This window comes from Silurus aristotelis (genome assembly GCF_946808225.1).
Source record: "Silurus aristotelis genome assembly, chromosome: 12".
Classification (NCBI taxonomy): Eukaryota; Metazoa; Chordata; class Actinopteri; order Siluriformes; family Siluridae; genus Silurus; species Silurus aristotelis.
In genome coordinates, this window is record NC_139585.1 from 13,131,673 (window position 1) to 13,159,391 (window position 27,719).

Consider the following 27,719-nt stretch of genomic DNA (forward strand, 5'->3'; position numbering starts at 1 on the left):
TTATTTTTTTTATTTTTTGCAGCCGGTGATCTGGTGTATGATGTTGCATGTGTTTGACATCCCGGTCCGTGAATTGACGTTTGCTGCCGGCCAATCAGGATGAATAAAAGGCGTGGCTCCGATATAGGGTGAGGTGATGACGGGCAGATGGGAGGAGTTTTTTTTTTAGACAAGCCTAGATTGTGAGGTCATCACATGGGCGTGTCTTATAACGGGGTTAATCGGGTTTAGACCATGGTAGATATTTTAACACTATTTACGTTTACACCGCAAAAGCATCCTGTTTCACGTCCATTCTGTGGCCGGTTCTTTCATGACGCGTGTACTTTCCAGCGACTCTACCATGTACATGGATGAAAAGGAACCATTATCAGGACCATCGTGTAGAAGGGACACAGACATGGGAGAAGCATCTTAATGTGTGTGGTCCTGGTACATGTGCATTAGACCCAATAAAGTTAGGGTATAAAGTGAATTTATATGTTTATCCCTAATGTGTGAGCCAGTGGCAAGGAAAACTGCCTGAGATCCTAAAATGAAGAAACCTTGAGAAGAACCAGACTCAAAAAACAAACCCATCCTCATCTAGGTGACACCAATTATAAATATATTATAGTTTTATCATTGCTGAGGTGTGCTGTTCAGTGATGAGTGCTTAAATGCAAAACTGTTCATACAAACTTTGGTACAAAGCCATTGTATCAGTGTTTGCATTAATTACAGTCCAGATCCATCCTCATAGTTCTTGAGTTGCTCTGTAACTTTATGGCTCTTTGGGCTGATCATGTGGAACCATTCTCAGAGCTGCAGAGTGGTCTCCAATCAAAGAGAACTCCATCCAGACGTAGGGCAGCAGGATAAATCAAGTGGATACGAAAAGAAGTATGTATGTGGTCAGTAGTGGCCCTTTTCAGATTTTTCACAGGTGCTAACAAACCTCATAAATACTGAGTAAAATACAAATAAATAAATAAAATACAAACACAGAACCCACTGATTGAGTATAAATTTTTTTATTACCAATGCATTTCAGTGACACAAAAAAACTGAAAGCTTACAAGTGTTATTTGTTATATACATTTACAAATTGTGCATATGCTAAAACCTCATTTAGAGATAAGGCAACTGATTTAATATATTTGACAGAGCTTAGTATCAAAATACATGATTTAAAACAAGGAAATACTTGCTTCCTATCAAACTTAGCATAGTCCATGTTAAGGCAAAATATCAATCAGTTTTGTTGTATAGTAATTTTACATAAGTGCTATTACAATTAAACATTTTATACCTTATTAATGGGGGCATAAAAGTATATTGTAAGTCGCACTGGATAAGGGTGTCTGCCAAATGGCACTAAAGACATTACATTTTGGACCTGTATAGTTTCAGTTTTTGATGTTGTAATTTCGAATCTTGACCGCTTTACCAGCAGGCCTTGCCTTTTTACCAGGTTCAGATATTGTTCTGGCTTGTGTCTTTCCTTCCTGGATCGCTGCTTTCAAGCCCTGAATTCTAACTGGTAATTTAGGATGTGTGGTATTGCTGTGCTCATCGGCTCTGGCTGATACAGGAACCGCATCTGTAAATTATTCATAAGAAGTCCGCACACATAAGGTCACAAAAATGGTGTACTGTACAGCACTGCATGTAATTGTACTGGAATGTAAAATGTCTTTTTTAATGCCGTATGCTATGTTTGTCCAAAATATCTATTTTTGAAATATGATCTTGATGTTGACTTAAGATTCAGAAGTGAGAACTGCGATGTCAGTAGGATTCAGTTTTTTTTTTGTTGTTGACAGTTTAACTGTCTTACAATCTTCATCCCAATATAGCCAGTTTTAGAAGGTCTCTTATGTGCGATAGGTTTTTCACAATATGCCATCCTCCTCATATTCAAAAGCATTAATCAGTGTGATTTTCATTCTTTTTTATGGGCAGTTTGAACTGTATTCACAAGTAAACCAATTAGGGAGGCATGCAACCTAAAAGTCCTTATTGGATGGACTATTGCAGTGAATCCTGGATAAACAGGCAGAGAGACAGACATTGCAGTCAGCACACTTGCATCCAGACTACACAACTCTTTGCCAAGCCAGCATAAAACCTGTGATATGCTGAATACCTTGGTCTTAGGTTGGATATATATCTCTGCTAGATGAAGGTTCATTTTGGTTATCGATAGTAATTCATAAACTGATATGATGTTCTGAAAAAAAAAATAAGAGATCTGGTCTCTTGAACACAAGGTCATAGATTGGGCTCTATCAATTGTCCTTGAGGTTTTGGACAGTGTGCTTTGTTTCACAAAAAGCTTGGACATTTGCCTAGATACACTGAATATTGCCAATCTGTTCTCATCTTTGTACATTACTCTGCTTCATGTTTACCTCTAACAAGTAATCAATTACTCGATTTAATTTAAAATAAGGTTGCATTTACTTTTCCCTAACTACAAAATGAAATTAGATTCCCTAACTCTTATCATTGGGTACATTTTTGAGCATTAAATTTTTTCTCTCTTTCTCATCAGTGTGGTCTGATCCAACAGACGAGCTACTGTAGCTCGAATTGCTGAAGAAGTTAATGCTTTTAATGCTCAAAGGGTCAGGACTGTTTTGGTAGCAAAAGGGGGACCAACAAAATAATAGGCAGCTGATCATAATGTTATGCCTGATCAGTGTAAATTTAAAGTACACTATATGGACCATGTCTCTATGCACAATGGAAGATCCATGAAAACATGGTTTACCAAAATTGGATTAGAAGAACTCAAGTGGCCTGAACAGATCCCTGACCATAACCACACTGAACATCTTTGAGATGATCTAGAATGCAGAATGCACCCCAGGCTTGAGTGGATGAATATGTAATATATATTGAAAATCTAGTCTGAAATCTAGGGGAAAGCCTTCCCAAAAGAGTGAGGTAAACAGCAGGGGGGGATAAAGCAAAAATAATCGCAAGCTCACAAACCGGATCAGATCTCAAACCAAATGTCTATAGTGTATAGCAAAAACAGGAGAATTGGCTTATACTTATTCAATATACAAAATATTGCATGTAGCTATTAGCAAAGAAATTAGAGAAATTCACCTTGGTCCTCAGTGTTACTAGAAGTGAGCACTGTCGAACTTAAACCATGCTCCAACAACTTCCACACATCCTGCAGAGACTCATCAGTGCCCACAGAGGACAGCAGGGTAGGGGGAGAGCTGGCCTGAAGCACTGGGCCCTTAGACTGCGACCGAACAGGGGGAGTGTTCTCTTTACTGACTGAATGCTAGGGGATAAAAAAAGAGAGAAATTATGCTTAGCCAGTAACGACTAATTTAAAAAGCATAACCTCTCAAAAGGTCCTTTAAGATTTGTAGTTACCGGGACTCTAACTTTTTTTGGCAGTTCCCATGGGTTGCTGTCACTGGCACCACTTTCACTCACAGGCAGGGGGTGAACTATAATTGGATTTTTTTTATTCTGATAACTTTGTGCATATTGCAATTCCTGGATGGTAGGAAAATAAAATATAACCAAGAGTTTATTTACTTTATTGCATCGGATTGAAATGTTCACAAGAACGCATCTGATAAAAGAGTTCAATCACCTCCTTCTTGGCACTCTCTAGTAACCTTATTGATAACAGCATTGCATAAGAAATATGACTAAATCAGTCATGCGAGAAAGTACGCTCTTTTTCACAGTAAGCTTATAAATAGAATACATTTTTTACTCAATGTTTATGCAGCTTAGATTTTGTGTCCTGCTGTCTGGAGCACCTGAGTAGTAAGCTTGTACTGAAGTTGTTCCAGGGCGGATAAACGATCATGTGGATGGGCATCGGACTCATCTTTAGAGAGTTCTTTCTCAGAATGGCTTGGTTTGGATCTTGTTTCAGGATGTTGCAAATCTGAAGGGGGGAAAAAAAAAATCTAATATGATTTTAAATATACTATCACAATCTTAAAGTATGTATAGAATATACAATAACTGAAACATGTTTGAACTGATGCATGGGGATTATTGTGAGTTATTAAAGACTGAAGATTCCTGAATAAAAGACAGTGTTAGGTACTCCAGGGTAAAAAAAAAAAAGTGTGATGGAAACCAATGAAACAATTGGGACAGAATTAGATAACCCACAGAGTCAAGAAGAATCCAACAAACTAATACTTCCACAATATTTATCCTAACTGTATTATATCAAGCAATGTAAAAATTCCGATCAAATATGCAGCTCAATGTAATAATTACTGTATATAATGGCTTTTTTCTTCAGAAATTTTCCATATGACTTTACCTAATAAAAACATACACATAGCTTGTTACATCTTATTAGAAACTTGGTGTGGTGTAAGCATTTCAAACAAAACTCACCATCCAACCCCGACTCTATCAGCTGAGCCCTGAGTCTGTTGCCCAACTCAATGAGCTGTTGTTTGTCCTGGCTCAGGCGAGATATCAAACGAGCTGCCTGTTTGAGTTTGGTTTGGAGCAGATGGGGATTGCCAAAATCATTTCCTCTGCCATTACCCTGTAACAGTAGCTGCTGCCTCAGACTGAGATTCTCCTCCTGAAGCTGCTTCACTATCTCGCTCTAGAAAAAGATGAAAATTAAAACATGCAACACTGTCTTCTTATAAATGTGTATTCAAATTGAAATATACTTCAGTAAACTGATGTTAATTTTTTATATATTCTTTAGTCAATGCAAAACTAACATTTCATAATATGTTTCATTGTAACTGTTTTTACCTGTTCAAGTATGATGGGCTCTCTCCTGCTTGCAATGTCCAGTTTAAGTGCAGAGACCTGCACAAAGACACGGCATATCAATTATTTCTCCCATCCATATCTGTAAATATTCAACATGTAAAATTCTGTATGTCATGCCCACCTGGTTGCCAAGAGCAACTGTTTCCAGGTTATGAAGAACACTGCCTTTTTGATACTCTTCTGCCTCTTTCTTCACCTCCTCAAGCTGCACCTCTGCAGCAGTCAACCTTTGCTTCAGGCTTGCCTCTTCAGCAGCTGTTTCTCTTTTTTGATTGGCCAGTTCAATTTGTAAAGCTTCATTTTCCATTTGTCTTGAGTGACACTAAAATACAAAGTAACGCAGACATGATCATACAAAATACTTGACTTTCCACTTAATAAGGGCATTGTAATTTAGACTAAATTCTTCAACTTACAAACGGTTATAGGGTTGGAAGCATTAATGAGTTAATGATGATGAAAAGAGTCACCATCCAACCAGAGAGAATTTTATAGGCTCTTTAATACCTGCTGTGTGAGTTGAGTCACCATTGATTCCAAGTGGGCCAGCCTCACTTTCTGCTTCTTCAAAGCAGCCGAGATAGCTACTTTTTCAGCACGCAGTCCACCTGGTAAAAAAAAAGAAAAGAAAAAGCCCAGAATATCATGTTTATGCTAAACCATTTGGCTCAGGATTGCTCTTAGTTGTTGCAATAATCAATGTATTTAATAGAAGTTGGTTTATTTAACTTGATATTCTCAGTATTTCAATCAAATACATACATTTGTAACAGTAATGCATGTTTCAACGGTCAGACTCACCTATAGTTTCATTGAGGGATCTGATGTGGTTTTGGAGGTAGGCATTCTCAGGGGAAACAGGAAACATACTTGTAGAAGTGGGAATGTGATTAGTCTTAGAGGCTTCTTCTAATTTATCTTCAAGATGTCTACATTTAGCCTTCAGGTTTTTAAGTTCCTTTTCTAGTGCCTGGTTGTATTCTCCAGTTCCTAATGTAGTATTATAACAGTTGCAAACAACAGAAAGAGGCTCATGTTAATGCAAGCATTAATCAAAATTTCAAAAACCTAAACAAAAAACACATGCTCTTATATTGTCTTTGTCTGCTGTACCTCACCTAAATTAGACTATTTATATGGACATTTATTTGAGTATGTTAAGACCTGGACACCGTGGCGATATTTGAGTGACGGTCTTCTCCTGTGGCTCATAAATTTTGTCAATTACATAGAAATTTTTATTTCTATTTGATTGAGCATGATGAAAAAAGTTGAGTTTGGCCTATAATTTAGAGAATTGAGAGAAACAATCATCTCATTTTCAGCTTCTGGTCAGTTGCACTGCATGTGCCTCTAATGCATGTGAAAGGCAGATTATTTCAATGCATTTCAAGTGGCATGAAATGCTAGCTAGGCTAAACTACTGCACTAAATATAATGTGATAATTCATGTTGACATTGTTTGACATGGACCTGTGGTTTAGCAGCCCTGAGAACAATATAATCACAAAAATGTTCAGAGGATGGGGTGTGCACCATGATGACATTTGAAAATGACAGTTTTATAGTTAGTACCTGCAGTGGAGGAGGGTATTGTATTAGTGGGCCGAGTTGTCATTGGGTTTTGAGTTAGGGGCACTTCAGTGCTGATAGTCTCCATTTGTTTCCTCATCTCAGTTACCACCTCCCGCAGGTTGCTGTTCTGCTGCTGGAGCCTCTGGATCTCCTCTGAAGGAAAACTGTTGCTGTCCACTCCAGCCACCTAAGCATAAAAGAAACATTATTATGACTACTGTTTGTTAATGCCATCATCATGTCTCACAACTGAAACAAGATACACCATGACCCACCTATATTATATATATATTTTACATTCAGTAAAATGAAAATGAACGAAATGAAAATTACCAGTATCGACTTTATGACTAGCTGTATACAGTAGTAACAGCAGTTTAGTCAAAACTAAAAAGCAGTGTTCATGCTTTTGAATGGTGAGGTCATTTGGAAGCTGATATAAAACATATTTGCTATCTGAAAGCCAGGAACTGTGTCTTTTACTGTAATCATTGCTACAGACCTCAGTGCCAATGGGTTTGTCTAACCTGCTATAATGTGAATGGGTGTGGCAGACCTGAAGTATACAGCATGTGTGAACTATACTTCTGTAAAATAAATGGGTTTTGTTAAATTGATGTAAAGATAACAGGTGTGGCAAACCTGCTCTAAAGAAAATAGATGGGGCTTTTCTTCTGTAAAGAGAATGGTTGAGGCTAACCAGCTGTAAAATGAACCAGGGTCATGCTTAATTGTCTTTGGTTCTTTGTATTGAATATTCTGTATTAAAATGCGAGTGGTACATTTTTAAACCCTAACAATGTTTGTACTATAGTAACCTACGTTTTATTAGAGAAGACCAAAGACAATTCTAGTTTCCATGATAGGGGCCTCATTGTATGGAAGGTTGTCTGTAAGCTGAGATGATGTTTCAGCTGCTCTACAGATAAATGCATGTGCTGCAGGCAAAACACATACATTCACCCTCCAAGAATAAGAACTTTCCTACAATACAACAACATACATTCTAGGTGAAAAACGTTATGATTACACTGAAAGAAAACTAAAAAAGAAAAAGCCAATAAATTAAAAGCTTACACACAACAAAGTGAGTAAAGCAAAACTTTCACCAGTATATATGCAAGTCAAATAGAAATCCTGTCTCACCATGCTAGATGCTTAGCTACCACTAGATGGAGACACCTAAATCTCTTTAGGACCATTCGACCATTCAACAGTTTTTCAGTCTAAAACTTCACATCTCTGACATTTCATACTTCTTCTATTCAGTACCATACTACTGGCAGTAGTTTATTTTAGTCAGAGATTGTATGTAAATAATAATCTAGGCACTACCACAAATAAATGCTCAAATGCTCATAACTAGGTAATCAAAGAAAAAATCCACTCAGAAATAAAGCATTAAGCTTTTGTAACTTCAAGATACTGCTATGCCTTTTAATGGACTGTCAGCTGGCAAATAACTGTTATGTTATATGCATTAAAAAGTACACTGCAGTACACCCAGATCTGATTTGGGTCATGACCGGGTCACACTAGGGAAATATGCATTTGTGCATTTGGATTTATATGTGACAAATGTTTTTGATTTACAGGTGAAGCCTGTCAGATTCAGCTGTTCAGTATTAATGGACACGTGTCGAGTATAGCCTTTCCTAAAAAACTCACACAAGAGGCACCTTGAACTTTGAAGGGAGCATACTGATAGTGTCACAGCATCCCTTGCTGACATTCTATTTAAAGGCCTTTAAATGTTGCATGATGAATGTCCTACAAAGTGAGGGTGAGAGTAGCTACATAACTCTGACCTCTGCTAAATGTGCTGGCATCACCCTGTATAGTGGTTATCTTACCCCTTCCTGTGCTCTGTGTTATGTAGACTAGTGATGAAAGATTTACTTCTCTGTGAGAGAAGTGAGGCTTTACTGAATGAAATGAAATCAAACAGCTGTAGTACTATGAAAGTACTATGGAATAATACAGATTTAGGTATCAATTTGGCAGGATTGGCAATTTTTTGGTCTAACCTGAGAAATTGTGTTTGAGGTAAGTCCATGTAGGGCCCGGTCCCTCTCTATGGTCCCTAGCAAGGCAATAGTTTCCTGCAGTTCTCGCTCCTTCTCCTTCAATTCAGCATTTGTCTGAGGATGTATTGTTAAAATTATTAATAACATTGTAAAATCAGTCCCGGTTTACTTTGCACTATCAAAATAAACTGTGCACTATCCTTTTTGTGTTTTTGGCGCCCTCTGTTGAAAGGTATCTGTACATAAAAGGTCACTGATGCCTTGGTTGATTTCTAGTATAATATTTTAGCTTGCCTGTATTTAAATGTGAATTAGCTCACCCTTTCTCTTGATTGGGTCAATCCATGGATGAGCTCCTCACTTCTAAGGTAGTGTTCAGCACGTACTTCCTCACAGCGACGCTCCCAGTCCAACTCCAACTGCACACACTTCTGCTCCAAAGCCTGTTCCCTCTCAACTGCTCTGGCCAACTGCTGCTTATACCTGAGTTCATTACACAAGGATTATTGATACACTTCACTAATCACAGCAAATATACTAGAATTAAGTCACATGTTAAGGATTCCCACTGATTTCAGCTAAGTATTTTCCAGGACTATTCCAAGACATCTTTCCATTAGCAAACATACATGACAGCTGTTGCTCCTAGAAGGTCATCCGATGACATCCTTGACCTTAAAGTCAACTCCTTACAACCCTTTGGTACCCGACACTCATTCAAACCTTTCCAAAAAGCAATTGCACCTACCTCATTCACTGAATGTTTAAAAGAAATGTATTATTTTAAATACTTTAAATACTGCACAACTAAAACATTACCACAAGGAATGCGAACAAAGTTCAGATTTTGAGGAATGTATAGCAACTGAAAAAAAGATACAAATATTTGTAAAGAATTCTAGTTGTTTCAGTCTTGTGCTCAGGTCTTATTTGCATCGGAGACTATATTTGTAAAGGTTAAATAAATCAGCCGGGTGATTGGCTCTACATAATGACCTGTACTTTATCAAACTTATAATTTTATATTATATGCAATGATTAAAGATTTTAAGATTTAAAACATTTTCTAATTACAATCCCAATAGATTTATCTACACAGCCTATCATATTGACCTGACATTTTATTCATTTTCTCATTTGTCAAAGAAAAATTTATCTAAAATATATTTATATAAAAACTAAAAATGAATCCTCTTTGTGGACTTCAGCTAAGGCTTTAATTTGATTATTCCAGACAGCCCTCACTGCAAACTAAACAAACTCTCTGTGCAACTCGATCACCTGCTTCCTCACCAACAGAGAACAGCAGGTGAAGCTTGGGATATTCACATCCAGCACTTGCACACTCAGCACAGGTGCCCTCCAGAGAGGTGTGCGCTCACCACTGCTCTTTTCAATATATGCAAATGACACATTTCCACAGACTCATTTGAGTAGATCCTGAAATTTACTGATGACACCTCAGTCATCGGACTCATCTATGATGGTGATGAGGCTTTATATGTGGTATAGACACAACAACCTATAATTTAACACCATTAAGGCCTTTGACTTTATAAAAGTATCTACTTCTCTGCCACCACCTATCCAAGGTTGTACCATGTCCAGCACTGATTCCTACAAGTTCCTTGGCACTACCACTTGAACTGAAGTGGAAAAATACCACTAAGATTACCAAGAAAGCCCAGCAGAGAATGTATTTTTCTCAAACTAAGGAGGCACAACCTGCCGAATAAACTGCTGTGCCAATTATACAAAGCCCCACTGAATCCATGCGATGTTCATCGGTCACTTCTGGTCCGTCTCTGCCACTCTGTCCATTTGACAAGTGCCGACTTCAAAGACTAGTTTGTTGGGAAGAGTGCATCATCGGGACCAACCTGCACTCCCTCCAGGGCCTGTAATTGTTCCGCGCAAGACTCTGGCAGGCAATACTGACTAATCAAACCAAGTACCACCAGACTTCTATCCTGCTTTTTCCTGGCAGCCACAAAGATTCTAAACCACCCACCGATAACCTCAATCAGTACTGGACTTTTTACTACTTCAGTCCCCCTAATTTTGCGCAACGTCGTACCGGTGTGCAATATATTTCTTGAACCGACTGCACTATGTCATCTTCTGTCACAGGATAATTTGTACTGTTTTCTATGCTTGGTCATTGTGTTGTGTTCTGTCTGCATTTTACTGTGCCGCTGCCTGCACTTTACTGGCTTGCACTATGATGATGTGTGTATGCTCTGCACTGAACTGCTCTATGATTCTTTGCACTGTTAAATGTCATGTGGTATCTGTGAACTTGTTTGTGAACTGTTGGTTTGCTCTAACCAATTTTTTTGTATGCAGTAATTCAGCAACCGATTTCAAGTTACTATAAACTGTTTTACTGATCACTGTGATTGTGTGCAAGGACAAACCTATCCAAATCCTCTTTACATTTCCGCAGATCTGCTTTGATTTTGGCTTCTCGGTCTCCTGCAGACAGCAGTTCAGTGTCCTTGGCAACCGTTTCTTTAGAGACCTGGGTGATATAAGCATCCCAGTCAGCCTGTTTTTTCTCCAGCTGGGCACGGAGCCTTTCATTCAAAAAAGATTGATAAAATGACAGATTAATAATTCAAATCAAATAAGTTTTAACTTCTTCTAGGTTTAATTACAAGCATTAATTAAGAAGCAAATATATAAGATACACAAATGCTTACTATGCTCACAGACATGGTGGTGTGCAAAATATTCCACACAATAAGCATGATGCTGTTAAACTACCAGTTTGAAATTTCCCTAAGACAACAAAACAAAATTCTAAATATATCTTGTTACAGTTGATCACAATCCCACTGATGCAAAGCTGGGGGATTTTTTTTTTCATCACTATTTGCCAGTGTATTTTTTTTTTTGTGTCCTCACATTAGTAAAATTATCAATGTGTGTAGGCATGTGAGAGAGAGAGAGAGAGAGAGAGAGAGAGAGAGAGAGAGAGAGAGAGAGAGAGAGAGAGAGAGAGAGAGAGAGAGAGAGAGAGAGAGAGAGAGAGAGAGAGAGATGTTTGCATGAGTATTTGCATGTGTTTTTTTACTTCTGGATCTGTTTTTCTCTGAGTGATATCTCATCTTCATGTCTTATCTCTCTCCTTTTTTGCTCCATGCCCATGCTGTCTAGCTGCATCTGGAGCTGTGTGGCTTTCTTTTTCTCCTTGTTCAGGTCAGCTGCATGAGCCTCCTCAATGGCGTCTAGAGCAGTTTCTCTCTCCCGTGCCCTGCACTCCAACTCTGCATACCTGGAGATACATTAGTCACTTCACAGTGGCCAACAATCCTGGCCTGAAGTGCACAAGTTATTTATAGTGCATATATCACAGTAAAGTTCACAACCTCTGTGTGTTAGTTGTTTTTTTTTGTTGTTGTTGGACTGGGGGGCTTGTTGGATACACACTGTATATTCCATGCATATTTTAATGTCTTTTTTTTTTTTTTTTTAGAAACCAAATTTCCAAGTCTATGTCAGCATTAGAAATTGTGCATTAGTGAGATTATAAATGTAAGGTAATGGATTACTTCCTGTTATGGACGACGACTTCTTTTTTACACTTAGCCTTCAGTTGGGTCACTTTTTCCTCGAGCTCTTTAATTCTAATAAAAATGGCAAATAGTCTCAGTGAGTAAAAAAAAAAAAATAATAAAAATTATATATAATATATAAGTAATAATATACACAATAAAACAAATGTGCTGCATAGTATAAGCACCTTGAGTCTTTGAGTGCAGATGTGTTCTTAAGATCCCAGTCCCTTTGTAGGATCTCTTTCTGCGCTTGTTGACAGAGTTGCTCAGACAGCTGTAGTGCCTCGTCAGCCTCGCTGCGAGCTTTGGTGTGAACGTCCAATTCTTTGTTTAAAAGCTGCACCTGTTAAGTAAATTATCGCTTACTGTAACATGAACATATTAAAAAAATCACATAGATTCTTGTTTCATTTAGATGTAAATTTCACCTTGAGCTCATTAGCCAGCACAACATTACGCATCTCATCCAGTCTCAGATTGAACTCGTGTTCCTGTTTTCGCATCTCGCTGTCGAAGTCTGCCAACAGTTCCTGTCATCGATTATAAAACCCGTCATGCACTTGCACATCTTACTACTGCTTCACTCAGGCCTGTGCACTGGAAGCATATCTGCTTCCAACAAATAAGAAAAGTTTTTTAACTCACACTTGACAGTAGAGATTAGATAATATTCTATATCATTTTGGTAGATGTTTTTATTTTATATCTAACACACTTGAATAAAGTGTGTGGAAATGTACACTTTAAAATAATTTGTAAGGCAAATAAAACAATACTACCTAAGACTAAGCTGAATGCTATTAAATGCATGATACACTACTAACAATTGATCAGGTAATCACGCAGACACAAGGTTTAGTTTTGTTAAAGTGTTAGTATGCCAGTAATCAGCCAGTATCTAAATGAACTACTCTGGCAACATACACTACTGACATGTTGAAAAAGCAGCTGCTGAGCGCAACTCAACTGATCCCGTGCTCAACAGGGAAATGTCAAAGGCAATTGCATGGGAATGAATAACACAACACCTATTCTCGGCATGAATAACGCAGGGAATGGCATTTTGTTCCACAAAACTGCCTAATGTCTAGTCCTCCTCAGCTACTCATTTTACTGTGCAACGTGACCATTCTCTTGGGATACACTCCGCTGAGACCCAGAATGCGGTAGCTCCCAGTCAGATGTTAGTTGAAATACCACGCAATCGCAAGCAGATTTATGGGAGTCTAAATACAGATTGAATAAGACATTAATAGACTTCATTATTTATTTATTTTTTTAATTAACACACCAGAATCTGTAAAAAAAAAAAAAGAAAATAAAAAAGAACCCTAAGAAATCACACTGGTCACACTTTTGGACAAGATTGGACAAGGTGTGTGGTACTTGTTTCTGCAGTGCCAACTCCCCATCTGATGCCTGGATTCTGCGCTGGAGATCCCGTCTCAGGATCTCATTCTCTTGTCTAAGTGTCTGAATTTCGTTATCCTTCATACTGCAAAACAAAAGTGTTACTGACGTTGGGATTATTAGTGTAATAACCCTCATTCCCTGATGTAGACCATCTAGCAGTTTTTATAACCAGGAATGCTAATAATTTATGCAGTAAAATTTCCATTACTATAAATGCATTTGTGTGATAGCACTACTGTAAAATTCATTGCCATTTAATTGCATCCCTTTATCAAACAGTGTGAGCAGCTTTTTCAGGAGTCAGTATTAATTTCATTATAATTCCTGACAAAATGCTCTTCACCTGTATACTCTCTCCAGCTGTAGCTGGTGCTCCACTCCCCTCTTCTGATACTGAGCCTGCAAATCCTCTTTTTGCTTTTTTTCCTCCCTGACGGCATCCTGTAGTTTGGCAAGCTGGATCCTCAGCTCACTGAGCTCTGTTTGCCAGGCACTGTCTTCCGACTGCATGCGGACAGCCATGGCATCGTAGCGCTCCAGCTCTTGGTCCCGTTCCTCCAGCACATGTAGGTTATACTGGAAATCATCTCGTAATTGCAGGAAGCGCTCCCTCTGTTTCGAAAGCTCACTAGTAGCTTCAGACAGCGCAGTCTCCAGCTGCTGAATACGCAAGGCCTGGAGCTCTTTCCATTCCCGTTCCTTAGAGGCTAGCTGGGCCTCGAGATCCGCACTGTCCTGCATGGCTGAACATCAGAACATGACCTGCTGGAAGAACCTAATGTTGAAATACATGTGCACTGTGAAGTGAAACAAACAACAAAGAATTAAAGGAATAAAATACATCCTGGGTTTGAAGGCATTCAATAACAAACATGTGATTTCTGTTAGCAACAAAGTATTCACAGACAACTTCTAGTTTTAGACAGAGTATAATATGCACACTTTTTTGATTTGACAAAATTGATTAGGTTTTTAGATCACACAGCTGCAGAGGCTAAAGCAATGATATAATAATATTTTTGAAACTAAATATGGCTAATTATAATTTTAAATATAAAGTGAATTGTGATAAGTGGATATATTTAACCTTAAGTAATCACAGATGTTGATTATAGCTATTTATTATAATCAAGAAATAGAAATAAGAAAAGAACCAAATGACTATAACGAATATTAAATTACATTAACAGGCTTTCAGAGTACTTTGACTTCTCTGAAGATGTACTGAAACCTGGACATCATTCGTATTTGATTCCTACTTGAAGCCGATTGTGTCGTCCAAAACTTCTAAATCATGTTTAAGAAGTGCAGAAAATTCCACGGAAATGGAGAGAACGTATAACCAGTGGTTGTCCGAGTTGCTCAATGAGATTTACTGAAATATTTTTACACAATTACATAAAATGTTTGCATGCTTTCATAGCTTTTATGACCATACCTTGCAGCCTTTGACTTCTTGTAGCAATTTCCTTCTGGGGTGATAAATTGTGTGCATATGTTTTACACAAGTCACCTACATGGAAAAGCAGATGTGTTAATCAAACTATATGTGACTTACTAATTTTACCTAGTGTTTTTAGTTCAATTAAGTTATAGTTAATCCTATTGCACCATGACATCTTAGTGTACTGCCATTACCTGGGTATGACTGCTCTTACCATGCATATGACTGGGGTTTTCTATCCTGGTTGAACCTGTTAGAAAATGCAGTAGGCTCTAAAGCACAGCCGCATTACTGCTGAACTTGATTGAAATATAAACGTAATAGCGACCAAATCGCGACTCGTAAATATCATCAGAATGACTGTTTACATGTGAGATTAGCTGTTAATGCTAACAAACTACTTGACATCCCTCTCTAAGCGAGCTCATGTTACAGAACAGCGGGTAAGCCAGATACACTGGGACATCGCTACCGTGTGATAAAGTGCACACGATTTGGAAGATTTTACCATAAATAAAAACCCTGCTGAATTCACTGGAAGACTACCATTTGATCTAAAGCACTGGTTCCTTCATCAGTTAGGTTCCTATGGGAACTACAGCTCCGCCGGAAGGTCTCGTGCGAAACTTTCACCCGAGATAAAAAACGTTCCGCTTTTGTTCAAGAGGGAATGTGGTATGTACGTACAGGTGCATCTCAATAAATTAGAATATCATTAAAAAGTTGATTTATTTTAGTAATTCAATACAAAAAGTGAAACTCGTATATTATATAGATTCATGACACACAGACTGATATATACTTCGTGTTTATTTCTTTAAATTTCGATGATTATTGTTTACAAAATTCAGTATCTCCGAAAATTTTAATATTGTAAAAAAAATGTCAATATTAGAGACGCGTGGTGTCACACTGTAATCAGCTAATTCAATCCAAACACCTGCAAAGGTTTCCTCCACCTTTAAATGGTGTCTCAGTCTGGTTCAGGCTACATAAACATGGGGGAAGACTACTGACTTTACAGGTCTCCAGAGGACGATCATTGACACCCTGCACATGGAGGGTAAGACACAAAATATTACAGATAAAGAAGCTGCTGTTTACAGAGTGCTGTATCCAAGCACGTTAGTGAAAAGTTTAATGGAAGGAAAAAATGTGGTAGAAAAAGGTGAAACGAAGCCCATTTAAGAATTTGTGGGAGATTCACAGACTGGACTGCAGCTGGAGTCAGTGTTTTAAGAGCCACCACGCACAGATGTATCCATGGGCTACAACTGATGCATTCCTTGTGTCAAGCCATTCCTGAACCAGAGACATCGTCAGAGGTGTCTTACCTGGGCAAAGGACAAAAAGGACTGGACTGTTGCTGTGGGCCAAAGTCGTCTTTTCAGATAAAAGTTCAGAAATCAACGTCCCAGACTCTGAAAGTGTGGGACACAGAATCATAGTTGCTTGAGGTCCAGTGTAAAGTTTGCACAGTCACTGGTGATTTGGAGAGTCATGTCATCTGCTGGTGTTGGTCCATTGTGTTTTATCAAGTCCCAGGTCAGCACAACCATCTACCAGGAAGTTTTAAAAGACTTCATTTGCTGACCAGCTTTATAGAAAAGCTGATATAATTTTCCAGCAGGATTTGGTACCTGCCCACACTGCCAAAAGCACCAAAAGTTGGTTAAATGACCATGGTGTTGGTGTGCTTGACTGGCTATCAAATTTACCAGACCTGAACCCTATAGAAATTCTTTGGGGCATTGTGAAGAGGAAAATGAGAAACAAGAGACCATAAAATGCAAGTGAGATGAAGGCCACTGTCAAAGAAACCTGGGCTTCCATACCACCTCAGCAGTGCCACAGACTGATCACCTCCATGCCACGCAGAATTGAGGTCGTAATTAAAGCAAAAGGAGCCCCTACAAAGTATTGAGTACATATACAGTAAATGAACATACTTTCCAGAAGGCCACAATTCACAAAAAATGTTTTTTTGATTGGTCCTATGAACCTATCCAATTTTTATAGATTTTTGTTAATTGTGAGCCAAAATCATAAAAATTTTAAGAAATAAACTTATCAGTCTTTGTGTGATGAATCTATATAATATACGAGTCTCACTTTTTATATTGAATTACTAAAATAAATCAACTTTTTAATGATATTCTAATTTATTGAGATGCACATGTATGTATCTAATAAATATGTATTTTTTTGGTGTATTTTTTTATTTATTTTTTTATCTGTGAACGTACCTTATTGTTGTGGGAATAACCTTATAACTTTTAAACAATAATAATAAAAAAAAAAGATTAGAAACCACTAGATATAAACAAACTTGCAGGAGTTTTCATATTGTAAATGGGACCTGCCCATTTTAACTCGCATCCCTGTCTGAAAAGCCACTCATCACCATATGCGCCATTATCATCTCACACAGCTGAATCAGCATGAGTCAAATACTCCTTTTCCGGTATTTCACACTCATATTAAGCAGAAGACTGTATCATGGCGACGCGGGTTTCCTGAGGAAAACAAAACGAAGGTGGAAAAAAAGAGGAAACATGGCGACCAGTCCCTTTTTTCGTCTTAGAAATCAGATTCGACTCTTTGTGCGACCCAAACGACTCACTAATACTATTTTCATTCCAATTTTTAGTATTGAAGGACTCTTTCATGTATAAGTGAAGAACCTACAATTGAGTTGAATATTTTTGTGGCACATTAGTATTTCCTTGTTTCATCATCCCTTGATGAAACAAAGTGTCCCTCATCATTAAAAGCTTTATTTATCCGGAGATGGGGTCAATACAACTTTAAAAGTCCCCCTGATGAATAACACTGGTAACAGCATCTTGATTAAGCTCTTCATTTGCATGTGAAGAAAAAAGGGAAGAAAGGGGCGACAGGGGAACAGGATGGGCCCAATCAAGGGAAATGCGAATCGGCTCTCAATCAACACGTAGAAATGGATCAAAGAACCGAGTCGTTCCCGACCGACACATCACGAGGCTGTACCTGCTCGCCATCACGTAGCTCTGGGTGTTCCGGTGTCGCATCGGTGTATAGCAATTCACAAAAAATGGATGCTGCCTTCTTGATGAACCATTTGGCAGTGATCAGATCATGAAAAAACAACAATTGCTTAAAAAGATCAGACGATCCCCGTGACAAATAAAAGGGGGTCGGCGCATAAAAGGTGGTTGTAAATGTATTTGAGAAAATCCGGAAATCGGGCTCGTGCGACTGTATAATGAAAGTGTAGGACACTTTGTTCACAAGTACAAGGTTCTTTGAGGGCTCGTAAATACAATTGATTGACAGGGAGTGGTAAAAAAAAAAAAAAAACAGAAGAGGAGGAAGAGGAAAGGGGAGGACGCACGTAGCAATAGAAAATGCGCATCACCCACTTGCACGTCCGCATTCTCCACACTCACGTGTCTGAGACTGTCTCGCGCACAGAGCGGACCCTCATCGAGCCTCAGCACGCGGATTAAGCAATGCTTCTGAAACCAAGGACAACTCCATAAAGACAAAATCCATAAGGTAGGCCATGTTGGATTTTTTTGGGTTTTTTTTGTTTATTTCGTGTTATGACTGTGCATTAACATGTCTTTTAGAGCAGGATGGAAGAGGCACATTTTTGATCTACATCATTCTTACCTTACCTGCTTTACCTTCCACTCTGTTTAAAAGGTTGCTGCGTATTTCGGTTCTATCATTTCTACTGTATATAATGAATTACAATATTCCACCGTGTTCCTGTAATGAAACCTCTGAATCGGTGGGTTTGTTTATAACATTTCCAACCTGTTAACGCAGGAAGCGCGTTAGAGCACCGCTTATTACGTATAGTGCGATGTTTCTGGACCGTTCACTGTGATGAAGCCGGGAATTAAGATGGCTTTTTTCTACATCAGCTTCTAACTAACAGCTCATATGTAACAGTGGGTTTCGAAATGTTGCCTACATACAGGAAATTCGCCATTCATTTCAAGATTCCCTAACATCAACTTATTACTAATGAAGAACAAGCACCCAAATCTAGTCACGTACACGATGACGTGCTGTGGGCTGCATCGTCGGTGTCGTCCTACCCAGAGGCTCGCTATAAATAGGTGTACAATTGAACATCAGACAAAAGCTAATAATGATAGTAGTACTAACTAACGATAATGATGATGATGATAATAATAATAATAAAAATATTTTATTATTAAACATATGAATTAAATATATATAAACAAATGGATACAAATAGAAAATAATGCAGGCATCCTTTTTTTTTTTATGTTCATTTTGGTATCTCCAAACATGAAAATTATAAAAATTCTTCAAAAACAAGATAAGATTGAGGTAGATAAAACTTTTATGATGTGTGTGTGTGTGTGTGTGTGTGTGTGTGTGTGTGTGTGTGTGTGTGTGTATATATAATATATATATATATATAATATATACACACACACACACACGCACACACACTATTTGGATGGATTGAATGTCTTGAAAAGAGTCTGTCGTGTAAATTTAATCTACATGTAATTATGGTCCAATAATTTTGGGACTTTTAATGTATTTTTTTTTCTTTTTTTTTACCTATCAGGTGTTCTCACATTAGCTCGTCTCTTGTATCAGAATGAATGCACACAGAGTTACTGATGTCAAATTATTAATCTAGTGACTAATAATGTCCAAGTCCTTATTTAGGGTGAGTAAAGGCTTTGAGTGTGACGAGAGGGTTAAGCTGCATCGATACAAACCCCCCACCCACAAAAGCCCTACAAGCAATGCACCCATGGACACTATTACATTTACATGTGGACAGACACAAGGGAGCAGCTGGGTAGGTTCTTAATGAATGCTAACTGCCTGAGCTACCTTTGATCATGTGTGCCAATTGATGGAAAACTACTTTGATTGTAAAGTTTTATATTATTTACATAGGTTGTATTGGTTGTATAGAGTTGTTTTGGTTGACCCTGAACTTCTGTTGGTTTGTTATTTAACAATATAGTTTTACACAATGAACGCTTTGCTTAAATGGTAAAGGGAAATGATACAAGGGCTGTTGTAATTACAAGATGTTTGATGTCGATTCTGTTCCACACCTATTCATGTATCGTGATCATACATGACTCATTTGGAGAAGTGTTGAAACTGGCATGCTGACTTTTAATTTTGGGCTGATTTGTAGCATTTAAAGCATAAAATGTGTTTGCCCTGTTTACAAATGGAGCTGTAGTTTAGGCTTAATGTAATTTTATGTCATACACCTAGTTCTCTTAGACAATAGTAATAGTCATAATAACCATGAGCTGCCACAACCTTTCCTTATGCACACTGTGTTCCTTTAGACAAATTGTATTTGTATAATCCCTATGGTGACAAGTTGCCTAACATTATCTGCCCTAAGGGAAAGAAAAAAGGAGATAGTAGTGATTGAAATCTCAATAGTTAATTTAAACATTTTTGAGTACTGTCCAATTAACTGTAATATTATACAGGATTAGTATGGGTGGCTTTTGTTGAAAACCATGCTGAACAAACAGTAAATGTAGACAGATCTCATTTTCATACACATTATTGGGAGAAAATGATTGAGGTATGATGAACAGAGATGTCCATTCATTCTATTATTCTATCTTTGTCACTGGATATGGTGACAAGGAATTACTCCCTGGATTTTATGCCAATCTGCTGAAAGGTTTCATTCACTATGAATATGCATGAAAACCATTATCTGTATCTTTTTAACTCCTCAATCATGCTCTTTGAAAGCAGCAAAAAGAATCCCAGAGGTAGAAATGCCACCACTGTCAGCCTGGTCAGTGAATTATGGCCCTAACAGTCCTACTAGAAGCCTAATTTTAACCACTATGACCCTAACCAGACAGTTACTAATGATGAATAGATGAATGCTGTGTAATGAATAGCGCTGAACCAAAGATGGTCATTGTTTGTCCTGCATGCTTATGCATCCTGCACCTACAATATATTAAAGTAAAAATGTGCTGTTAGCACAAAAATGTAGTAGATAATGTCTTTGTGTTTGGTTACATAACAGCTGGGTATAACTATTATGATTAAATTATAAGTGGATTGCTTTCCAGACGCTATCACTAGAATACAAGCACAGGGTATTTTTTTACAACAACGACAACAAAACACACAGAAGGACCATAAAACACAATGACAACCGTTGATAGTATTTTCCTAAGGATATATTGATCTGGATTTTTAATGAGTTGTTTAGCTCCTGAGGCACACAGAAAAGGGATGGACATCTAAGCCTCTCTGAGCCACCTCTCGCATAAGCCATGAGCAGGCTAATCACGTGTCTGTGTGGTCATCTGGCAGAATTAAGTAGCAGGAATATAATGCACTTGGTAGTGTTGCTTGGCCAACTGTTCACAAAGACATTTTACCACTGATGGTAGCTAGTCTGTTAGGGAAGAAATTCTGTCTGTTGGAAACTTAAGTGTTTCAAAGGTCTGTTTTTATTGGCATCTCAAACCTTTCTTTCCTTGTTGTTTTGCTCTTGTACCTTCTATTTAGCCACCAAACTTGGAATGTTTTGCTCAGATGCTGCTCTGTATGTCCATTTATAGCTATTATTAGAAAGTGAAGAGACTGTCTATCTATGTTTATAACTAGCCTCTTTCTCTTCTCTTAGTAGCTTCTCAAGTGACTTCTACAACACATCATGGGAGGAGTAGTGGTGGATGACGGAGGCAGTGGGGTGAAGGCCCCGGATGGAGGATGGGGCTGGGCTGTGCTCTTTGGCTGCTTCGTCATCACTGGATTTTCCTATGCTTTTCCTAAAGCTGTCAGCGTCTTCTTTAAAGAGCTGATCCGTGAGTTCGACGTGGGCTACAGTGACACTGCCTGGATCTCCTCTATTCTGCTGGCAATGCTCTATGGCTCAGGTTGGGGCCCTTTAGAAGTATGATTGAGCTGTAGTATTATGGCTTAATTTTTATAGAGCTAAAAATTATTAGAGTTTACTAAAATAATATTATTAAATACAAATATTTTTACATGCAATGCAGCCATAAAAGATTGCATCATGTGCTTTTAATTAATTTTACCTGAATTACCTAATTAAGATTTGATTAATCTTTAATGATTCATAGGTCCCATATGCAGTGTTTTAGTAAATCGCTTTGGATGTCGCCCTGTGATGATGGTTGGTGGCCTTTTTGCTTCTTTTGGCATGATCTTGGCATCTTTTTCCACCAGCATTATTCATATCTATCTCAGCACCGGGGTAATCACAGGTGAGTTGTTGTTGTTGTTAACAAATATTTTCTTTTGTCTTTGAATTCCAATCAGTGGGGGGACATACAGTGAGGAAAATAAGTATTTGAACACACTGCTATTTTGCAAGTTCTCCCACTTAGAAATCATGGAGGGGTCTGAAATTGTCATCGTAGGTGGATGTCCACTGTGAGAGACATAATCTAAAAAAAAATCCAGAAATCACAATATATGATTTTTAAACTATTTATTTGTATGATACAGCTGCAAATAAGTATTTGAACACCTGTCTATCAGCTAGAATTCTGACCCCCAAAGACCTGTTAGACTGCCTTTAAAATGTCCACCTCCACTACATTTATTATCCTAAATTAGATGCACCTGTTTGAGGTCGTTAGCTGCATAAAAACACCTGTCCACCCCATACAATCAGTAAGAATCCAACTACTAACATGGCCAAGACCAAAGAGCTGTCCAAAGACACTAGAGACAAAATTGTACACCTCCACAAGGCTGGAAAGGGCTACGGGGAAATTGCCAAGCAGCTTGGTGAAAAAAGGTCCACTGTTGGAGCAATCATTAGAAAATGGAAGAAGCTAAACATGACTGCCAATCTCCCTCGGACTGGGGCTTCATGCAAGATCTCACCTCGTGGGGTCTCAATGATCCTAAGGAAGGTGAGAAATCAGCCCAGAACTACATGGGAGGAGCTGGTCAATGACCTGAAAAGAGCTGGGACCACCGTTTCCAAGGTTACTGTTGGTAATACACTAAGACGTCATGGTTTGAAATCATGCATGGCACGGAAGGTTCCCCTGCTTAAACCAGCACATGTCCAGGCACGTCTTAAGTTTGCCAATGACCATTTGGATGATCCAGAGGAGTCATGGGAGAAAGTCATGTGGTCAGATGAGACCAAAATAGAACTTTTGGGTCATAATTCCACTAAACGTGTTTGGAGGAAGAACAATGATGAGTACCATCCCAAGAACACCATCCCTACTGTGAAGCATGGGGGTGGTAGCATCATGCTTTGGGGGTGTTTTTCTGCACATGGGACAGGGCGACTGCACTGTATTAAGGAGAGGATGACCGGGGCCATGTATTGCGAGATTTTGGAGAACAACCTCCTTCCCTCAGTTAGAGCATTGAAGATGGGTCGAGGCTGGGTCTTCCAACATGACAATGACCCGAAGCACACAGCCAGGATAACCAAGGAGTGGCTCTGTAAGAAGCATATCAAGGTTCTGGCGTGGCCTAGCCAGTCTCCAGATCTAAACCCAATAGAGAATCTTTAGAGGGAGCTCAAACTCCGTGTTTCTCAGCGACAGGCCAGAAACCTGACTGATCTAGAGAAGATCTGTGTGGAGGAGTGGGCCAAAATCCCTCCTGCAGTGTGTGCAAACCTGGTGAAAAACTACAGGAAACGTTTGAACTCTGTAATTGCAAACAAAGGCTACTGTACCAAATATTAACATTGACTTTCTCAGGTGTTCAAATACTTATTTGCAGCTGTATCATACAAATAAATAGTTAAAAAAAATCATACATTGTGATTTCTGGATTTTTTTTTTAGATTATGTCTCTCACAGTGGACATGCACCTACGATGACAATTTCAGACCCCTCCATGATTTCTAAGTGGGAGAACTTGCAAAATTGCAGGGTGTTCAAATACTTATTTTCCTCACTGTAAGTGAGGCAGTGTCAAACTAATCATAATTTCAACGCTAAAGCAAAATTCTTTTTGGGGTCTGTTGCAGGTTTGGGTCTTGCCCTGAACTTCCAGCCTTCACTCATTATGTTGAATAGATACTTCAGTGAAAAACGACCCTTAGCCAACGGCCTGGCTGCAGCTGGGAGTCCCGTAGCACTGTGCTGTTTATCCCCCCTGGGCCAAGTACTTCAGTACAGATATGGCTGGCGTGGTGGTTTTCTCATCCTGGGAGGCCTACTGCTTAACTGCTGTGCATGTGGAGCCCTCATGAGGCCGCTCCTTGGACCAAAGAAGACTGATGGAGACCAGGAAGCAGCAAAGGATGTAGTGGAAAAGCCAAAACCAAAGCACAAGTTGCTGGATTTCAGTGTCTTTAAGGACAAAGGGTTTGTCATCTACACCATAGCAGCAGCTATTATGGTGTTAGGCCTGTTTGTTCCTCCAGTGTTTGTGGTGAGCTACGCAAAAGAACTGGGCAACGAAGACACCAAGTCTGCACTCCTGCTTACCATTCTTGGCTTTATTGATATTTTTGCGAGGCCTACGTGTGGCATTATTGCTGGACTGAAGTGGGTGCGCCCACGGTGTGTTTACTTCTTCAGCTTTGCTATGATCTTTAATGGTGTCACCGATATTGTAGGCTCTATGTCAACGGACTACACAGGACTTGTCATTTTCTGCATTTTTTTCGGTATCTCCTATGGAATGGTGGGAGCCTTGCAGTTTGAGGTGCTAATGGCCATTGTGGGAACAGAGAAGTTCTCCAGTGCAATTGGCTTGGTACTCCTTGTCGAGGCCATTGCTGTCCTGGTGGGGCCACCTGGTGCAGGTCAGTTCACATTTTTTTAGTCACATTATTTTCAGGATTATTTTTGGAGCACAATGTATTTAAGGTTTAATAATTACCGCATGTTGATATTTGGGTTCGCAGGTTGGCTGCTGGACGCAACCAAGGTCTACATGTACGTCTTCCTGCTAGCAGGCTGTGAGGTGGTCCTGTCGGCTGTCGTACTTTGCGTCTGCAACCTGCTTTTTATCAAGATGGCGCCTCAGCAGCCTGACTCTTCTGCCAAGATGGAGATTGCTATGACGGATACTGAGATGGAGCAGCTCAACAAAGTTTCTCAGGATGACCAAGAGAATTGTGGTGGTAGGAATAAATCAGAGCCCAAGGCAGGAGAACAAAGTAAAAATACAGAGGTAGAAGAACAGAATGAGGACCTCGAAGCAAGTCGAGATGAACTACAGGTGAATTCAGTAGATATTGAGAAGCTTCCTACAGTGGCGGCCAAGGAAAATGGTGATGTGGTGGAACCCGAATCTTCTCTGTGATTTCAGTACAGTGAGAGAAATAGACTTAGACGATTTTCAAAAGAAAGAACTTGATTAGTGTCTTGTGTGTTCTCATTTGATGTTTAGATGTTGTGTGCTTTCTGTACTGCACTGAATGGATGTCTCATGGTCGCAGATTCATTGCTGTATGAATTTCAGTGGCATTTAGAACACGTCAAATTACAAACTTGTATAGAGATGGGACAGCTATACATTTTTATGCTCTCAGACGAGAACAATGTGGTATCCGTGACAGCAGAAATAGTACTGATATAAAGTAAGATGTGTACAAGGCTATGGAAGCAAGCAAATTGTTACTTAAGTATTTTGGATTAATAATTACTCTAGTAATGGTCATTCTATTAAATCTGCACCAGAGCAAAACAGCAGCTCGGCCATTCAGTACTCAGTATCTAAGTAGGGATTAGGTGGTTCAGCGGTACTATTTAAAGGACCTGCCCAGATTACCAAATGTGCGGTAAAGAGAGTATTGTATTTTAAATTCGTTTCCATACCAACAGCCAGTAACTGTTCATAACCATTCATACTGTGAACATGCATTCATTCTGTTGCACACACTGTTGTCTACTGTGTAACATGTTCATTGTCTATCGAGCTTACTGTAAAAGATTATTTGTGGCATTTGTCAGCATACATTATGCAAATTGTTGTTTGGGTATAAAATTCGCTGCTTCAAGTGACTAAAAATCAACTATATAACATATATATTTTTTATATATTATAATTATAATATATATATATATATATATATATGTCTAAATGTCTGTATTGGAGACCCACTGATTCTACTTGGGGTGAATGACAAAATGTCCTGCAACACACCTTTTTTTTTTTTCTATCTATCATTTGTTTCATGTGACATTTTTTTAAAAGGCTACTTAGAGTTACTGTGGTATTTCCAAGAAATACCACAGTTCAACTTCACTAATCCACTTGACAAGGAACATTTTAGTGCGTTGTTTTTTTTTTTTTTGTAATCACAAGATTTAACTCGCAAGCTCATTAACGATCCTTCTGGGAGCTTATTGTTTAGTTTTTTTTTGTTTTTTTGTTTTTTTTTTAGCAAAAAAACAAAGATTAGTACTGAGGCGTCAGGAAACATTAGTCTGAACAAGTACAGAGCTTGAATAGGAATAATAAAAGTATACTGCTGCCATTGATAATGTAATTGCTTTACAGTTAGAAGCCGCTTTACAGTATTTTTCACAGTTTTTAAGTTATTGCTGTTACAGACGAGCTATTGTTTGGATATATTTTTTTATAGATTGGTATGTTTGTAGTGAAGAAAAAATGTTCAGCATTCAAATGATGCATCTTTATGACTACCTATCCAGCATCTTGTTTTGGTCAGTAATATAAAATGTTTGATGCAGGTTTCTTTTGAGAACCAGTTGAGTATATGTGGTGCTTTTAGTTGATGATTTTAAAGAGTTGGCTGTGCCTTAAATCTGAAATAAAGTTACAGCAAACACATCATGAGGAATCTTTTAAAATCACATGATTCTCAATTTTTCCCCTTGAAGATGCTGTGTGTCTATATTTCTGTAAAATGTTGAATAAAATTCTTAAATGAGGATAAAGCTAAGCGATGTGTGCTCATTCCAGGTGCGGAAATTTTTTTTGTGCCGTTATAGGAAAAGTAATTAATGATAGATTAGCCATTATTGAATAATAGAACAGAAATGTATCTGTGTAAAAATTCAAAGGACAAAGTTATCTGTCATGAATACTTTTGCTTTCCAGACAAACCTATTGACTGTTACAAATCACGTACACTGGAGGAGATTCCTTCCATAACTAAAATCTAACAACTCTAAAACCTTTATCATATAAATGAGCATAATATTTTTTATGTTAAATAATAAACAGTATTCTTTATTTAGTTTATTTACATTTTGTAAAGCGGAGTTGTTACTCTAGACGTGATAACCTTATGTTTGAATTATAATGGGATTATTGTCACCTCAATAATCAAGAGAAAAAGAGGTTTTGTAATTAAATGCTTAAAAGTCGTCTCTGAGAGCTACCTTATACAGTATAGATGAGCCTCACAAGCCTGTTGGTACACTTGTAGATAATATTTTTATTAGGAGAGTGTATGGTTTCGAATATAGTTAATTGCTTGACCAGGCCTGCCCGTTGCCATGGATACGGATTATAATAGCTCAGTGGGATGGGAGGGGACGCAACATCAATATCCTCCTGCGAGAAGCCAAGCCACTGGACATGATGAAGACACCCACTTGGGACAATACGTGGAAAGCAGTGTTATTCCGAAAATGACTAAAGAGAGTGGCTTGCCAGTAAGTGCAGTGTGCATGAAATCGCAGGGGCAAGATAGAAGATAAACAAAGGCAACCATGTCGTGCTGAGTAACTGATGTACACACAGCTACACATTAACCATATGGACTCCTTATACATTACTGCTAACATATTAAAGGGTTGTGATTACCATAAATCACATGCTGTGTTATTTTCAAAGTGGTTGATATTTAGAATAATCAGTACAGTATATCTAAGTGCAGTAGTAAATGTAATTGTTTAGCACAATTTTTTTCCTTTAAGCCAACTGATGATCTCATTGCCAATTCACTTCCGACCTAAG

The 27,719-nt window shown here is 38.4% G+C and overlaps 3 protein-coding genes across 16 annotated transcripts in view; 2 read left to right on the top strand and 1 right to left on the bottom strand.

Moving 5' to 3' along the window:
* The window catches only part of map3k8 (mitogen-activated protein kinase kinase kinase 8), a 178,704-nt gene that overhangs the window by 147,247 nt on the left and 3,738 nt on the right, over positions 1-27,719 (top strand). The window lies entirely within an intron of this gene.
* Positions 998-18,194, bottom strand: ccdc57 (coiled-coil domain containing 57). Of its 11 annotated transcripts, none has more exons than XM_083556132.1 (21): positions 17,805-17,986; positions 14,790-14,864; positions 13,695-14,148; positions 13,325-13,433; positions 12,367-12,468; positions 12,124-12,281; positions 11,933-12,007; positions 11,455-11,655; positions 10,796-10,954; positions 8,699-8,861; positions 8,379-8,492; positions 6,352-6,538; positions 5,578-5,766; positions 5,284-5,384; positions 4,898-5,098; positions 4,756-4,812; positions 4,378-4,597; positions 3,780-3,910; positions 3,382-3,507; positions 3,100-3,286; positions 998-1,582 (listed from the first exon to the last, which is right to left on the bottom strand). In XM_083556132.1, exons 3-21 carry the CDS (start codon positions 14,090-14,092, stop codon positions 1,389-1,391), a joined length of 3,072 nt encoding a protein of 1,023 aa, XP_083412258.1. In that variant the 5' UTR covers positions 14,093-14,148; positions 14,790-14,864; positions 17,805-17,986; the 3' UTR covers positions 998-1,388. The 11 variants fall into 11 exon arrangements, with proteins under 11 accessions (XP_083412258.1, XP_083412257.1, XP_083412253.1 ...); XM_083556131.1 differs by lacking the exon at positions 17,805-17,986 and adding an exon at positions 14,990-15,407 and having other exon boundaries at positions 13,695-14,113; XM_083556127.1 differs by lacking the exon at positions 17,805-17,986 and adding an exon at positions 14,990-15,407 and having other exon boundaries at positions 3,388-3,507.
* On the top strand, positions 18,179-26,692 carry slc16a3b (solute carrier family 16 member 3b). 4 transcript variants are annotated; one of them, XM_083556141.1, is made up of 5 exons: positions 18,179-18,332; positions 21,460-21,712; positions 21,920-22,063; positions 23,806-24,588; positions 24,691-26,692. In XM_083556141.1, exons 2-5 carry the CDS (start codon positions 21,490-21,492, stop codon positions 25,089-25,091), a joined length of 1,551 nt encoding a protein of 516 aa, XP_083412267.1. In that variant the 5' UTR covers positions 18,179-18,332; positions 21,460-21,489; the 3' UTR covers positions 25,092-26,692. The 4 variants fall into 4 exon arrangements, with proteins under 4 accessions (XP_083412267.1, XP_083412268.1, XP_083412269.1 ...); XM_083556142.1 differs by having other exon boundaries at positions 18,182-18,332; positions 21,463-21,712; XM_083556143.1 differs by lacking the exon at positions 18,179-18,332 and adding an exon at positions 19,442-19,629.

Excerpts from the sequence above, each read along its gene's own strand:
- slc16a3b (XM_083556141.1), top strand. The coding sequence starts at position 21,490 with ATGGGAGGAGTAGTGGTGGATGACGGAGGCAGTGGGGTGAAGGCCCCG. Across the intron at positions 21,713-21,919 it reads GGCAATGCTCTATGGCTCAG|GTCCCATATGCAGTGTTTTA; the intron begins GTTGGGGCCCTT and ends AATGATTCATAG. Across the intron at positions 24,589-24,690 it reads GGTGGGGCCACCTGGTGCAG|GTTGGCTGCTGGACGCAACC; the intron begins GTCAGTTCACAT and ends TTGGGTTCGCAG.
- ccdc57 (XM_083556134.1), bottom strand. The coding sequence starts at position 14,092 with ATGCAGGACAGTGCGGATCTCGAGGCCCAGCTAGCCTCTAAGGAACGG. Across the intron at positions 12,469-13,324 it reads AGTTGGCACTGCAGAAACAA|GAACTGTTGGCAGACTTCGA; the intron begins GTACCACACACC and ends AATCGATGACAG. Across the intron at positions 12,282-12,366 it reads TGCTGGCTAATGAGCTCAAG|GTGCAGCTTTTAAACAAAGA; the intron begins GTGAAATTTACA and ends TTTACTTAACAG.